The following is a 15,803-nucleotide window of genomic DNA, read 5'->3' on the forward strand; positions in this document are numbered from 1 at the left end:
GCAGGTCTATACTGCAATCACCACTGTGGCTACAGATTGCATAGACATATCTAAAATCTTTGCTAACTTTAAACCTGCTACAACTGATATTAGTAGCTGCCTGGCTACAGTTACACTGAGTGAGCTTCATGCTGGCTGCAAACCCCATCTGAGATGCTGGGTAAATGCTCAGAAATTAAGCCCATGCAGATCTAGACTGCTACAGTACTGGAGACAACTAGTCTAAAGCTAGTTAGGATACATCTATGCTATGCTGAGGTTCCAGCAGTGACAACAGTATAGACATGCCCTTATTGCTGCAAACTACTGCTGCTCCACCTACCACATAGTGGGCATATTCCATCTGTTTTCTGTTCCCACCATGCCATGTGCTTACAGGCACACACTGAGCAAGAGATTGTTAAGTTAAACTATTATTTCCTTCTCACAGCAAAATAAACCCCAAGTTCTACAAAAACAATGATTCATCAGCTGTCAGGCAACACAGTTTCAAGGAAGTCATACTTGGCTTAGACCCACATAAGCATCGGATGCAGTACATTAATTTCAAGCAGACTACCCTTTACAGTACAGTGTTTGAGAACTTACTCCACAAGAGGCCTGACTGAATATGCACTTTCAGAGATCAAACAGAATTTAGAAGTAAAGAAAGATGACAGACGGTGTAGCATGTCAGGCACTGAAATGGGTGACCAACATAAAACTATGCACAAAACATTACGTATCGTTCCTAATTAACTTGCAGAGAAATTATGTATAAGCGTATATCCTTGCCATTAGATCAGGCTTAGCTACATTTATAAGTATGAATTTTCCAAGAGGAAAAATTTCCTTCAAAAAATCCTACCAGTTCTACTTAATTGCAGCTTAGTCTGTATGTCCATAAAGTAGGTAAATATCTTTCAACTGTACAAGCTGTATCATATAAAGAACTAATGACTAATTCCCTGCATTTGCATTCACACCTCCTGGGTACATCTATCTACAACTCTTATCAATATAGGTACACAGAGGTTCTCATCATAAGGACTTTCTGTAGTTTAGATTAATTAAGGTACCCACCACTTCTTGACACATACCCTGGGTAAGGTGGATTAGGACTATTAGCCATACTCTCCTCACATGATACTTTATTAGATAAGTGGAGATGCAGCACACATGCTGATTAAAAAATTGGTGCACCTGCACTGCAGTCCATGCTGTGGCAGCAGCTCACTCTGGCATACACAAGGTAGTTTTAAACTAGCTATTTTGGGTACTGCAGGTAATGTTACTCCAGGAATGAGGAGCTCTGTACAGGCTACCAACTTGAATATTTAACCAACTTCTGTAGCAGGTTTTTGTCAGCTGCCACAGCCACATTCCCAGTCCCAACATTACAGGAGCTAGGTAGTTAAAAGCTGTCTCCAACATACCTACCTGAACTGCAGAGACAGAAGTGTAGACATTCCCCCTGAATTTTCACCTGGATGCTGGATGAAGCATAAAACTACTGTTCCACATTTATCTCAACTCATATATTACATGTCTTTGAAGTCTGTGTATATACTTAGCATTATTTAAGCAGGTGGCTTTGCTGTTAAATGCATCAATCATAGTTTCATAGTAGTTTGGGGTCAGAAGGGACCTAAATAGATCATCTAGTCTGACCCCCTGCCACTGGCCGGAGCACACGCTGGGATCACACAACCCCAGACAGGTGTTCATCCAACCTCTTTTTGAATTTACCCAAGGTAGGAGCGAGGACCACTTACCTAGGAAGTTGGTTCCAGATCCTAGCTACCCTAACAGTAAAATAGTGCCTCCTAATCTCTAACCTGAACCTATTCTCCAGCAGCTTCTGGCCATTGTTCCTCATCACCCCAGGTGCTGCTGGGGGGATTAGGGCCCTTCCTATTTGCTGCTGATCTCCCCTAACGAGTTTGTAGGCAGCCACCAAATCCCCTTGTCAGCCTCTGCTTGCTGAGGCTGAACAGGTTCAGGTCCCTCAGCCTTTCCTCACAGGGCCTGCCCTGCTGCCCTCTCACCAAGCAGGTGGCCCTCCTCTGAACCCTCTCAAGGCAGGCCACATCCTTCTTAAAGTGCGGTGCCCAGAACTGGATGCAGTACTCCAATTGTGGCCTGACCAATGTCGCGTAGAGGGGGAGTATCACCTCTCTGGACCGGCTTGAGATGTATCTTTGGACGCATGACAAGGTGCAGTTGGCTTTGCCGGCTGTGGTCTGGCATTGGCGGCTCATGTTCATCTTGGAGTCAATAATGACTCCAAGATCCCTTTCCGCCTCTGTGCTCTCAAGGGGGGAACTCCCCAGCTTGTATGTATGCTGTGGATTCCTTCTCCCCAGGTGCAGCACCCTGCATTTATCTACATTGAACCCCATCCTATTACTATCTGCCCACTTCTGTAGTCTGTCTAAATCTAATTGCAGCCTCTCTCTCCCTTCGAGCATGCCTACCACTCCCCACATCTTGTCGTCATCGGCAAACTTGGACAATGTGTTTTCCACCCCCTCGTCCAAGTTGCTGATGAAGATGTTGAACAGTGTAGGCCCCAGGACTGAGCCCTGGGGGACCCCACTATTCACCTCCCGCCAGGTCGAGTACGACCCGTCCACCACAACTCTCTGGGTGTGCCCCATCAGCCAATTTCTAACCCATCCAACTGTGTAGGCATCAATGCCACAGTTGCTTAGTTTATTAATGAGAATGGGGTGAGAGACAGTGTCAAAGGCCTTCTTAAAGTCCAGAAAGACTATGTCCATGGCGACACCATCATACAGGGATTTAGTTACCTGGTCATAAAAGGCCATCAGGTTGGTCTGGCAGGACCTGCCTTTGATGAACCCATGTTGATTTCCCCTGGGCATGATCTCCCCTGCTGGCCCCTCACAGATGTGATCCTTGATAATTTTTTCAAGGATTTTCCCCAAAACCAATGTGAGGCTTATGGGCCTATAGTTTCAGGGGCCTTTGAAGTTAAGATGAGTAAACTTCTGTCTTTTAACATGGCAGAGGGATGTATAAGTGAGGAGTGAAATAGTTAAAGTCAACTTTGCAGCAATTTCTGAATGGGTGTAGGAGGGTCAAAATCATTCTGAACATACCCATATGGCAACGAGCATTTGTAAAACATGACCCGAGGCCTCATAAAGAGAAAAGAAGTCAAGAGGAGACAATCAAACAAAATGAATGATATTGTATAATGTCATGGTACACAATAAGACTTAACAAGGTGTCCTCTGGTAGTGGTATTAGCTGTTGTTACAGCCATCAGATCTGCATGCTCCTGCTTTTCTTGAAAGGTATCTTGATAAATAGTTTTATAAAGGATTCATATACTGTATGATAACCGATCAATTAACAAGTGACTTCACCATTTATAATCATTTTCACAAATCTACCAATGAGGTTGAAACTAACTGTAAGACATACTGCTCAGGTGTTTATCATAGTTATTATTCATTCATTAATCTTTTATCAAATATTTATAAATATGCCCTTAGTATAAACTGTAACCAATTTATTTTTAATAACTTTGTACATCTTACAGAAATAATATATTATTATGTTTCTCATACCAAAGATCTTCTAGGATGATGCAATTGTATGTGCACCACAAGGGTAAAGACTTCTCAAGGAATGGCTAATGGATGCCAAGCAGCTAATGAAGTAAAATTCCCAAAATGCCTAAAGGAGATATTTTGTTCGTGTCCACACCTCTACCATATATACTATGTTCTGCCCTCCACCAAGATATTCTATAAATTGTAAAGCAAGAGTACAAAACTATTTTTATTCAGCCATTCTTTCTTACCTGATATTTTAACTGGACTTTGAAAGCTTGGTTGAATTTTATGGACACTGTCATTTTTCAACACTTGATCTAAAGGAGATCTTTCAAAGAAGGTAAGGACGACTTCTGATCTAGAATACTGAAAAAGAGGAAAAAAGAATCTATCAAAGGGGAAAAAATATGTTTAAAAGTGAATTCCCGGGCTAATCATTTCTTTTATTTATCCTGTTCCTGCTGCCATCAGTTACTGGCTCATGTCTTAAGTAAAGCTGAGTAGATGGAACTTGCATGGACTACAGTGGGAATGCCACATACTCTCAGGTTTAGTTTAATAAGTTATTACTTATAGCTTACTGCTTTGGTACTTGCCCATCAGTGACTTTCTAGGTGTTTTATATAAAATTCAATAAAACAATCAGAAAACCTGGGTTTTCTTTCTGGACCTGCCACTGGTCTGGTGGATGACCCTAGATAAGTCACTTCATCTTGCCAAATGTCAGTGCAATTTGAAACTCCTTTTACATTGCTCACAGATTAGTACAGCTCCGCTGAGTTCAAAAGAGCTCATCCTGATATATACAAGCAGCAAGGCAGGCCCATGATCTATGGATGTGAAATCCATTCAAAGTAGTTGACGGTCTCAATAGTCACCAATTAGTCATGTGTTTTTTCTTTCCAGTGGGAGTTTGTTTATTTTCATGCAACCAGCCTTTGTATAAGTGAGCTTTATTGGTAAGTACTCTGTCATGACATGAGGAAATGACTACACACTTTATTTCAGCATCCCAGACCTTTATATAGCAATACAATTGACATGCAGAATTACTGTAACTGGCATACAGTTAGACTTTGTCTGGCCCTTGATGAATTGCCTGGCCCTTCATTCATTGCACTAAAAGTATTACGTCGATAAAAGATACTTTGTCATTTCTATAGCATGTTCCTTTTGAGGAATGAAAGCACCTTAAAAATAATTAATTATTTCTCCATGCAAAATATTTTTATCCCCATTACAGTTGCTCATGTTGGAAAACCTGTCCATTCATAGAACAAAATCTCTATTGTGGCCAAGAACACATCCCATGTCTCCTAACTCATAGGTCTGCGGCTGAATTTCAGGAATCATGATCTTTTCATGATCTTTAAATATCCCTTCTGAAGCACCTCAAGGTGTTTTGGAAACATTAAGTGTGTCTCCCAATAGCCTACCAGATAAACAAATGGTGCTATAACCTTTTTGCAAATGGACAACCAAGGGGACAAAGAGATGAAGTGACCTGTCCAATTAAAAAAAAAGGGACTAAGTCCTGCTACAATTAAAAGGAAGCAAAAAAGGGGCAAGGGTACACATTTTTACTCATTTTGTTATTATTTAACAAGTGTCCTTAGTATACCTGGAACAATAAACAGAAGAAAATACAGGGTCACTCTTGCTCAAATAAGTCTACGACCTGTCCCAGGATAGGGGGTGGGGGAAAGGAGAGCTGAAAACATACATGGGGACATTTGTGCCCACACTAAGCTCCACTAAAGTAATTTAGGGTCTTCTCTTGTGAATGCGAAGGCAAAGTCAGACCCTCAATTCAACAAACTGCACAGGTCAGACAGAATTCTAGAGCTCAAAGAGGCCTTGTGGATCATCTAGTTCAACTCTTTTCATGAATGCAAGATGTGTTATTCGTATACCATCTTAGACACATGCTTATCCAGCCTGCTTATTCATATGTATATCATCCCAGACATATTAAACATATGTGTAAGTGTACAGAAAGACAAGGGGAAAAAGAACATTCCTTAAGTGAATTAGTTGTGTCAGGCTTCAAAGAATGTGTTGTGAGCAGGAGTCTAATCAAATCAATTGACGGTGGCAGTTTGGTACGCAAGGCAAAGGATGGAGATGTGCCAAGGGATGAATAAGAGAGGGACACTAAAGGGCTGTGTGACAGTAAAGGCAGAAATAATGCAGTAGGAAAAGCAGGAGACAGTGAAGGAGGTAGAGATGACACTGTGCAGGGCCTTGACCAGCTCCTCCTTCTGCTCAATAAGCCACCCAGCTTCCAATCTATGTGAAGAAATCAGGGTCTGAAGCTCAGGAGGGTATGGCACTTGGCATACTTACTTTCCATGGCATATTTATAATAGTCTTCAGAAGCTTCTCCACTTCATTAAGCCTGGCTTCTATCTCATGGGACTCTTTTATTGTGATAAGTCCTAGAAAAAAGATCAAGTTACAATTAAGGATGAAAATATAAATCACAGATCTGAACATCTACCTAGAGCTGACAAGTTTAGTTCAATCAAAAATGCATGTCAGGATATCAATTATAGTGTGCAGTTGATACATGGCTTTTAATCCAACTTGATGGTGAACCATAGTCTGAAAGTAGCTGTTCTAACTTCAATACAGGGAATTCCTATCTTGGGACAAAGGGAAGGATGTTGATCAAGTGCTTGTTTTTCTTCTGAGAAGGATAAATCAGCCCCATCCTCCTTTGATTTTTAATGAAAAGAGTACAGGAGGGAAAACCTACAGAAGAGAAAAGAATCAAACAGAAGCTACACAAACTGCTTCAAAAGTAGTCTCTCATTGCTCTGAAGATAAATTCTGTGGTAGAAGATGGCCTTCTCAAAGGAAGATGTTTCAACTTCATATTCTTAAAAAAGCCAGGCTGCAAGACAGGGCTTTTGCTGCATCAATCATAATCATCCATCATTACTGTTATCATACTGCCATGAAGGTTATTGTTGCAGGAAAAAAGGCTTTCCCCACATCCAGTGGAGCACATTACAGTGCTTTGTCTCTAGCTGAGTGGCTCAAAATACAGGGTCCACCATAGTATTTGAGACATTCAAGAGTCTAATGGACTTGGAAGAAGTCCTAAAGCAGGGATAGACAAAAAATGGCTTGCGGGCTAGATCCAGCCTACGAACTAATTGGATCTGGCCTGTGAGCAGCACCCACCAATGACTGTATGTACATTGGGCCAAGCTCTGCCTGCTCCTGCACAGCACGCCTACACTGAGCTCCTGACCAGGCTGTGCTCCTGCCTGTGCCCACCAAAAGCCCTGGCCAGTGCTTACAGGTTCCCAGCAGGGCTGCTCTTGTTGGGGCTGCAGTCACCCAGGTAGTGCTTGACTCCTCCTGTCTCCAATGGCTCCTCCTCCTCCTGCTGCACTACCCTGGGCAACAGGTAGCTTGGGGATGTGAAAGCAGCCATGGGGACACATGTTGCAGAGCAGATGCCCAGCCAGGAGGGGGAGAAGCTGCAGTTAGGAAGCTCTGCCCCAGCATGCAGGGCTCTGGCTCCTAGCTACCTTCCACCCACTCGAGCACCCACATGTGGCTGCTCATCAGACACTGTGCAGCCAAGTGAGTAGAAGGCAACTGGGAGCTGAAGCTGGAGCCCTGCACATGGGGGCAGGAGCCACCCAGCTGTAGCTTCCCCCCTGCCTGGTTGGTCATCTGGTGTCTGGCACGTGTCCTCATGACTTCCCTGTGTAATCTGCTGCCCGGAGTGGCACAGCAGGGGCAGGGAGCAGAGGAGGAGGAGCTCCTGGAGGTAGGGGGAGCTGAGCAAGCATTACCCAGGCAGCTGTAGTAGCAGCCCCACTGGGAAGCTGTGTGCACTAGCCAGGGCTGGGGCAGTGCTGTCTGGAAGGCCCAGAGTAGGTGCAAGCAGAAGCATGATATGGGCTACCCTGGCTGGGAGTGGGCAGGGCTTGGCTCCATGTGGAGCACTGCGGGGATAGCCACAGAGCCACGGCAGAGGAGGGAGAGCTGACCACAGCTGCACCACACTGCCCAGGTGAGCTCTGCTGCACACACCTCCTGCCACCCCCCTCCCTTCCTCCTTCTCCCCACCCCCAGCTGGCTCCTGGGACCTAGCACATGGGAAACCCCCCACACCCACCCTCCACACACTCCCATATCCATCCCACCCCCCTTCACACACAATATATATAAAAGTAAGATTTTATTTTGGGCTATTATGCAATAACTTTTCCATACACTACTCAAGAAAACAAATCAGGAATATTACAAAAAATTAAATTAAAATATAGTAGACGTTTTATTTTTAGTATACGATTTTTTTTTATCTATAATTTGTTAAAATGATATCTTCTTAAAGATTTTATGTGTGCAGCCCTTGACAGCTCACCAAAACTTATTAAGTGGCCCGCCAGCTGAAATAATTGCCCACCCCTGTCCTAAAGACTGCTTCAGAGAAAGCATCCAGCAGGCTGACACTCTTTGAATGTTTAAAACAAAACACTGGAAAAAAGTGTAAAAATAGTTGAGGTAAAACCCTGCTCTTGATCACTCCAACAAGGCTGGTGACTGTGCAATCAAATTTTCCTTGATATCCTTATAGCTACATGAAGACCCACATACAAGACCATAAATAAACCCAAAAAGGGCTTTGGATTGTGCCACACCAACAAATTGAAAAGGCAGTTTAAAGAAATATTTTTCCTCATTCTCTGTCACTCATTCTTATTTATCTGAAGGTGTCATTTGTAACTCTTGTACACACAAAGTTCCCAGGTAGGGGTGTGACTTTTTAAAGCTGTCAAAGTTCCTTCAAGTACAGCGTTCGTAAAACTAAATATAGATTGTCTCAACAGCAGTTAGATTTACTTGATAAAACAGCCGGATAGACAGATATGGCCTCATTGGCTAGGTCTTTATATTTGCCTAGTGGCCCACTATTTTGCCTTATTTTTCATCCCCTATCTACCCCACCCCCTGTCTCCTAAAGACAGCTCCACCCACCAGTTCTGAAAAGAGACTAGTGGTTCTAGCTGTTTACCTGCAAAGTAGTGACATGTTATTTATCTGGTTGTCACTAGAATAAAATATGGTTATAGAGAAACTGTATACACGTTTTTGGACTCCAATAGAACCACTTGCATGAATGTGGATTTTTCTGTAAAAGGTCTGCAAGATTAAGCCTACATGCTGAAGATTCAAGATACTGAAAATCCTTCACAATCTTAAATGGAAGGCTGGCAGGGAGAACTGGCTGGGGAATGGTTTTCCTCACCAAAACTTCTCCATTCCACATTGGGATGACAGCAAGGCACTGCTGGACTGAAGAAACAACAGATAATACACACGTGAGCATGCCAGTAACTCAGTGGTTAAGGCATTCATTTGGGAGGTAAAACAGAATCATCTGCTCTCCTGTATCCCCATCCAAAGCAAGTGCCCTAACCACCAGGCTACTAGCTAGTTGGGGTGAAACTCCCTCAGTCTCTCTTTTTGGATCGTTCCACTTTATATAAATACTCAAATCTTCATTTGAGCAAGGACTTGAACCTAAGTGTCTCTCTCTGCCCAGAAATTCCATTCAAGATCCAAAAAATGTTTCCCAAAGAAACGTTGTATGTATGTATATACACATACACGTATACATACACACATACAGCACAAGCTCTCATGAGCTGTAGCTGACTTCATCAGATACCATGAAAGGACCTGCAGAAAGCAGAGTAGAAGGAGAGAGAAATCAGAACACGAAAGACAAGGTAGGGAGGGAGGGGAAAGAGCAAGAGAGATTAGGGGGAGAAGAGGGAGGGGGGAAGTTTGGTTAGTCTAAAAAGTGCAAATCTACCTTGTCCTCTGCTTTTCTGGTTAGTTACACTGAATTCAATTCAATTCAAAGTAATAAAGACCAAGGCAGACTGTGAGTAACTACAGAAGGATGTTGCACGATTAAGTGAATGGGCAACTAAATGGCAGATGAAATTCATTGCAGATAAGAGTCAAGTGATGCACATGGGTAAAAATAACCCAAGCTATACATATACTATGATGGGCTCAACATTAGTTGGCACTGTACAGGAAAGAGATCTGGGAGTCATACTAAACAGCTTGCTAAAAACATCAGCTCAGTGCTCAGCAGCTATCAAAAAGGCAAACAAAATGTTAGGGATTAATAAGAACAAAACTGAAAACAAAACAGAAAGTATCATTATGCCCCTTTATAAATCCACGCTGTGTCTACACCTTGAATATGGTGTCCAGTCCTAGTCCCCACACCTCAAAAAGAATATAGAAGAACTAGAGAATCATTGAAACAGAAAATTAGGCTTGGAAGGAACCTCAGGAGTACAACCTGTTCGTGTTTTACTACCCTCCTAGTAAGAAAATTCTTCCTAATATCTTTAACTTAAACTTCCCTTGCTGCAATTTGAGACTGTTGTTCCTTGTTCTGTCATCTGTCACCACTACTGAGTACAGTCCAGCTCCATCCTCTTTCAAACCCCCTTCAGGTAGTTAAAGGCTGCATTAAATCCCCTCTCAGTCTTTTCTTCTCCAGACTAAATAAGCCCAGTTCCCTCAGCCTCTCCTCACAAGTCATGTCCCCCAGCCCACAAACCATTTTCACTGCCCTCCACTGGACTCTCTCCAATTAGTCCACATCCTTTCTGTCGTGGACTCGCTGAAGGTGTACTCTATGCCATCTTCCAGGTCGTTGATTAATATATTGAACAAAACCAGCCCCAGGACCTACCCCTGGGGCCACTCTACTTGATACCGGCTGCCAGGTAGACATCGAGCCATTGATTACTACCCTCTGTGCCTGATGATCCAGCCAGTTTTCTATCTGCTTTACAGTCCATTTATCCAGCCCGTACTTCCTTAGCTTGCCAGTGAAAATGTTGTGAGAGATGGTATCAAAAGCCTTGCTAAAATCAAGGTACATCACATCCACTGTTCTCCTCATATTCACAGAGCCAGTCATCTCATAGAAGACAATCAGGTTGGTCAGGCATGACTTGCCCTTAGTGAATCCATATTGACTGTTCCTAATCACCTTCTCCTCCATGTGCTTAGAAATTAATTTATTGAGGATTTGCTCCATGATTTTTCCATGGGTTGAGGTGAAGCTGACTGGTCTGTAGTTCCCTGGATCCTTCTTTTTCCATTTCTTAAATATGGGCACTGTGGTTGCCCTTCTGCAATCATCCAGGTCATCTCCTGATAGCCATGAATTTTCAAAGATAATGGCCAGTGGCTCTTCAATCACATCAGCCAACTCCCTCAGCACCCATCTGGCCCCATGGACTTGGATGTGTCCAGTTTTTCTAAATACTTCCTAGCCTGTCTTTCACCACTGTTGGCTACTCACCTCCTCCCCAAACTGTGCTGCCAGGTACAGCAGTCTGGGAGCTGACCTTGCCTGTGAAGACTGAGGTGAAAAAGGCATTGAGTACTTCAGCTTTTTCTGCATCTTCTGGCACTAGGTTGCCTCCCCCATTCAGTAATGGACCCACACTTTCTCTGATCTTCCCCTTGTTACTGACATACTTGTAGAAACCCTTCTTGTTACCCTTCAAGTCTCTTGCTAGCTGCAATTCCAGTTGTGCTTTTGGTCTTCCTGGATTCATCCCTGCATGCTCAAGCAATACTCTTATACTCATCCCTAGTTGTTTGTTCAAGTTTCCACTTATAAGCTTCCTTTTTAGGATTCAGTTTACTGAAGAGTTCCCTGCTAAGCCAAGCTGGTCTTCTGCCATACTTGTTAGTCTTCCTGCACATTGGGATGGTTTGTTCCTGCACTCTCAATAAGGCTTCTTTAAAATACAGCCACCTGTCCTGGACTTGTCTCCCTACCAGACTCGCTTCCCAGGGGATTCTGCCCATGAGTTCCCTAAGCGAGCTTGAAGCCTGCTTTTCTCAAGTCCAGGGTCCTTACTCTACTGCTCTCCATCCTTCCTTTCTTCAGGATCCTGAACCAAATCATCTCATGGTCACTGCTGCCCAAGTTGCCATCTACAAGTCCATTCCCCACTAATCGTTCCCTGTTTGTGAGCAGCAGGTCAGGAAGAGCATGGCCCCTAGTTGGCTGCTCCAGCACTTGCACCAGAAAGTTGTCCCCAACACTCTCCCAAAACTTCTTGGATTGCCTGTGAACTGCTATATTGCCCTCCCAGCAGATGTCAGGGTGATTGAAGTCCCCCAAGAGAACTAGGGCCTGTGATCAGGAAACTTCATCTAGCTGTTTGAAGAAAGCCTCATCCACCACTTCCTCCTGGTCTGGTGGTCTATAGCAGACCCCCACCACAACATCACCCTTGTTACTCTCCCCTCTGACCCTTATCCAGAGATACTCAACAGGCTTTTCTCCAGTTTCATACAGGAGCTCTGAGCAATCATATGCCTCTTTTACATAAAGTGCAACTCCTCCTCTTCTCCCCTGCCTGTACTTCATGAACAGTTTGGACCAATCCATGGCAGTGCTTCAGTCATGCAAGATATCCCACCAAGTCTCTGTTATTCCAATCACGCCATAGTTCCATGACAGCGCAGAACTTCCAATTCTTCCTGCTCATTTCCCAGGCTCTGTCCATTTGTGCACAGGCACCTAAGGTACCTAGACGATTGCCCTGATTTCTCAGGAAGAATCAAAACACCTTTCCTGTTGTCCCTCGTGCTTGCTCTTCCTCCACATCACCCAATTCCTCACTTACCTCTGGGCTTTGGTCTCCATCCCCTGGTGAACCTAGTTTAAAGACCTCCTCACTGGGTTAGTGAGCCTGTCTGTGGAGATGCAATTCCCTCTCTTTGTCAGGTGGGTCCCATCTCTTCCCAGCAATCCTTCTTCTTGGAACATAATTCCATGGCCAAAGAAGCCAAATACCTGCTGGCAACACCACCTGTGCAGTCAGGCATTGATCTTCAGGATGCACCTGCTCTTGCCCAGGCCTGTCCATTGACCAGAAGAATTGATGAGAACACCACCTAAGCCCCTGTCCCCTTCATCCTTGCACTCAGAGACCCGTAGTCGCTTTGATCTGCTCAGGGACTCCCCTGGCAGTATCACTGGTGCCCACGTGGATGAGCAGCATGAGGTAGTAGTCAGAGGGCCATATGAGTCTTGTTAATCCCTCCATGACATCTTGTATCTGGGCTCCGGGCAAGCAGCTGACTTCCTGAGACAACAGGTCAGGTTGGCAGATGGATCCCTCCATCCCCTGCAGAAGGGCATCTTCAACCATCACCACCTGTCGCTTCGTCTTGGTGGCAGTTGTCTCGATCCTTCCCACCTTGGCGAGGCCTGGCCTGTCCTCCTCCACCAATGGAATGTGCTTCTCACCCTCTGTTGCTAGGGCTCCATATATAGTCTCCGGATGAACTGCTGCAGGTGGAGATGAAGATTTCTGCTTGATGCCAGAGGTCACAAGCTTCCAGCTTCCACCTTCCTGGGAGTCCATGTCCTCTCCTTTCTCTAGTGCTGCCTCTGGCAGTTCTTACTCCACAGTCCCAAAGGTCTCCTTCAGTATCAAATCGATGAACTCCTCATGGCAGAGGATGCTTTGGAGAAGGTACAGTAAAAGGCAACAAGGATGATTAACAGTGTGGAAGGGCTTCCATATGAGGAGAGACTAAAGAGGCAAGGCCTGCTCAGTTCAGAAAGGAGACACTGGAAGGGGGACATGATAAAGGTTTACAATATACTAAATGCCAAAGAGAAAGTAAACAGGGATTTATTATTTACTCTCTCACAATGCAAGAACTAGGGCTCACAAAATGAAACTAATATGTAGTAAATTTAAAGCTAACAAAAGGAAGTTCTTTTTCACACAGTGTGTCATTAAAGTGTGCAATTTATGGCCACCAGATGTTTTGGAAGCTGACGGTTTAGCCTGATTGAAAAAAAGGGTAACATGCCAGTTTTGAAAGAAAAGTTTGAGTTTCAATGAATCAGCATTGTCAGACAAAAAAAATTGATTCAATCTTCAAGGGTTAGTCTAAGCTGTGTAGATTGAACAGATAAGCAAGTGAAAAGACATTCACTTTTAATCCAGAAATGCAGCCACATACCTGCAGTGACTCAGGCCAGAGGCTGGAGTATACTACATCATACCTCCCTGCTCTGCTGGGGCAGACAGTTTGGGTCAAGGTTAGACCACCCACCCTGCAAAGCATCCTGAGATACTGGAGGACAACGAGTTTACTTGAATCTGGGACAGAAGTTTAATAAATAAGCTAAGTGTAATACTACATTCATCCTGGTTTATCTTAAACCGTTTTTGACCTTTTTGAAATTGGTTTATGTGCACTAAACTTCTGTTGTGTTACAAATCAGAAATGGTTTCTGATCACTTATACCAGTTTATGTGTAATTTCTGTCCCTAGTCTATATCTACCAGTACTTGACTTTCTTCAGAAAAAAGGAAGTCAGGCAACGTACCCACACCGACACCCACACCCATACACTCTGGTTAGTCCATAATGTTCTTATATTTTATAAGGTGCAAATCAATCCTGCCTTATACTTTTCTCGTTAGTCACACCAAATTCAATTAAAATAGGTACAGATCTCTCCCCTTTACATTTCCACACTCTAAATACATGGTAACTATCTGATAAATACCTTATATACAAACTGAAAACAATGCATTTTCTTTTGTAATATTTGCATTCTGAAGCTTCTTAAGAGGTTTATATTTTTAGGAATTAACAGATATACTTTCACGCATAGTTTCAATTAACTGTAGGTGTAATCCTGCAGCTCCTCTGTACATTTGATCCCAGCAGAGTTTGCAGGTTCTGTGCTCCCAGTAAAGTCATATTCTGGTCTACAGTGAAAAAATGGTGAAAATATCACATCCTCTTGCCAATGCATGTATGGTAGCAAAGCCCCTGGTATGGATGCAGTCAAATGGAAAAGTTTTTGGTTGGGTTAGTGCAGGGCTGGGCAAAATACGGCCTGCGGGCCAGATGCGGCCTGCAGGACCATTCTATGTGGCCCCCAGGGCCCCTAAAAAAATGTAGAAAATCAATATTTCTCTGCCCTTGGTTCCTGTCAATAATGTCAGGAAGCCAGGGCAATAGGACCCAGGGGAAGTCCCGGTGGGCTCCAACAACAGCAGGGGCACGGCCCCACCCCCCAGCTGGAAGCCCCAGCTGCGGTTTCTGGGCTGGGAGCATGTGGCTGCCCCGGTGTGGGAAGCTCAGGTAAGTGGGGTGGGGGTGGGAACCCCGGGCAAGGAAGGTGGCCCCTTGCCTGCCCCATGGCCAGCGCCCTGTGCTTCAGCCGCTTGCAGCCTACCTGGGGCTGCCTGTGCCTGCTCCGGACAGCCCCGCATGGGTTGCTTTTCTGCACACTCAGCACCAGCTTCTTCCCTCGTGCCGAGCAGGAGGTCAGGGCTCTGCGCTGCCCCCCACCTGTACTGCGAGGCTGAGGGGCACTGGGTCTGAGTAGGTGGGGAGCCAATGGGATTGCAGGGCCTACACCGGTGTCCCAGGGCCTGTTCTGGTGGGGCCAAGAGCAGGGTGGCAGGAGCGCGGGATCCCAGCCGGCAAGGGCTTTATGGAGCCAGGCCAGCTCCCCCCCTCCCTGCTGGTACAGCCCAGCCTAGCTCCACAGACCCCTGCTGGCATGTGCCCCGCTCTGGGTCCCACCTGTGCTGGCCCTGGGACATTGGTCCCAAAACATTGGGACGTTGGTCCCAAGATGGTGACCAGGGGGTGGGGCTACCCATGCAGCCCTTGACAGCCTGCCAAAACTGGGTAAGCAGCCCTCCACCCAAAACAATTGCCCACCACTGGGTTAGTATGCGACTTTAGAGAGGTGGTAAAGTTGAACTGGCAGCAAAAAAACCTTCTGCCCTCTTATGCTGAATCTTCATAAAGGGCTCTGCTGACATAGGCATACTAGCACAAGGGCAAGCATCCAGTTCTACCAACTTCACTGGGAGTTAACTGTGTGAGAAAGGATTGCAAAACTACAGCCAAAACCTCCATTTGCATGTCTAGCACACCCTTTGTACACTTGTTCATATAGAAGTCCCGAAATAAAAATACATTAAAAAGATGTCTTGTAGTTTGGAAGCCAGTGCTGCTGTTTTTCACGTGTTCAGTCATGCATGCATAGTTTAGCTCAGAGCTGGGAAAGATCCTACTGATGTCATGGCAAAATACTGCTCACCCTCCTTTTCTTCTGTGCTTACTACAGTCTGACTCCTAACTGAAAGCATGTGCTAACTCTTCCTAGGA

General features: G+C 44.7%; 1 protein-coding gene across 1 annotated transcript in view; it reads right to left on the bottom strand.

Moving 5' to 3' along the window:
• PXDC1 (PX domain containing 1) overlaps nt 1-15,803 on the bottom strand; it is a gene marked incomplete at its 5' end in the record, with an annotated part of 40,297 nt that overhangs the window by 11,769 nt on the left and 12,725 nt on the right. The window contains 2 exons of the mRNA XM_019518606.1: nt 3,815-3,932; nt 5,913-6,004. Of these exons, the coding sequence (XP_019374151.1) occupies nt 3,815-3,932; nt 5,913-6,004 (210 nt within the window). The remainder of the gene's footprint in view (nt 1-3,814; nt 3,933-5,912; nt 6,005-15,803) is intronic.

This window comes from Gavialis gangeticus, unplaced genomic scaffold (genome assembly GCF_001723915.1).
Source record: "Gavialis gangeticus isolate Ggan-Ray unplaced genomic scaffold, GavGan_comp1, whole genome shotgun sequence".
NCBI lineage: Eukaryota > Metazoa > Chordata > Crocodylia > Gavialidae > Gavialis > Gavialis gangeticus.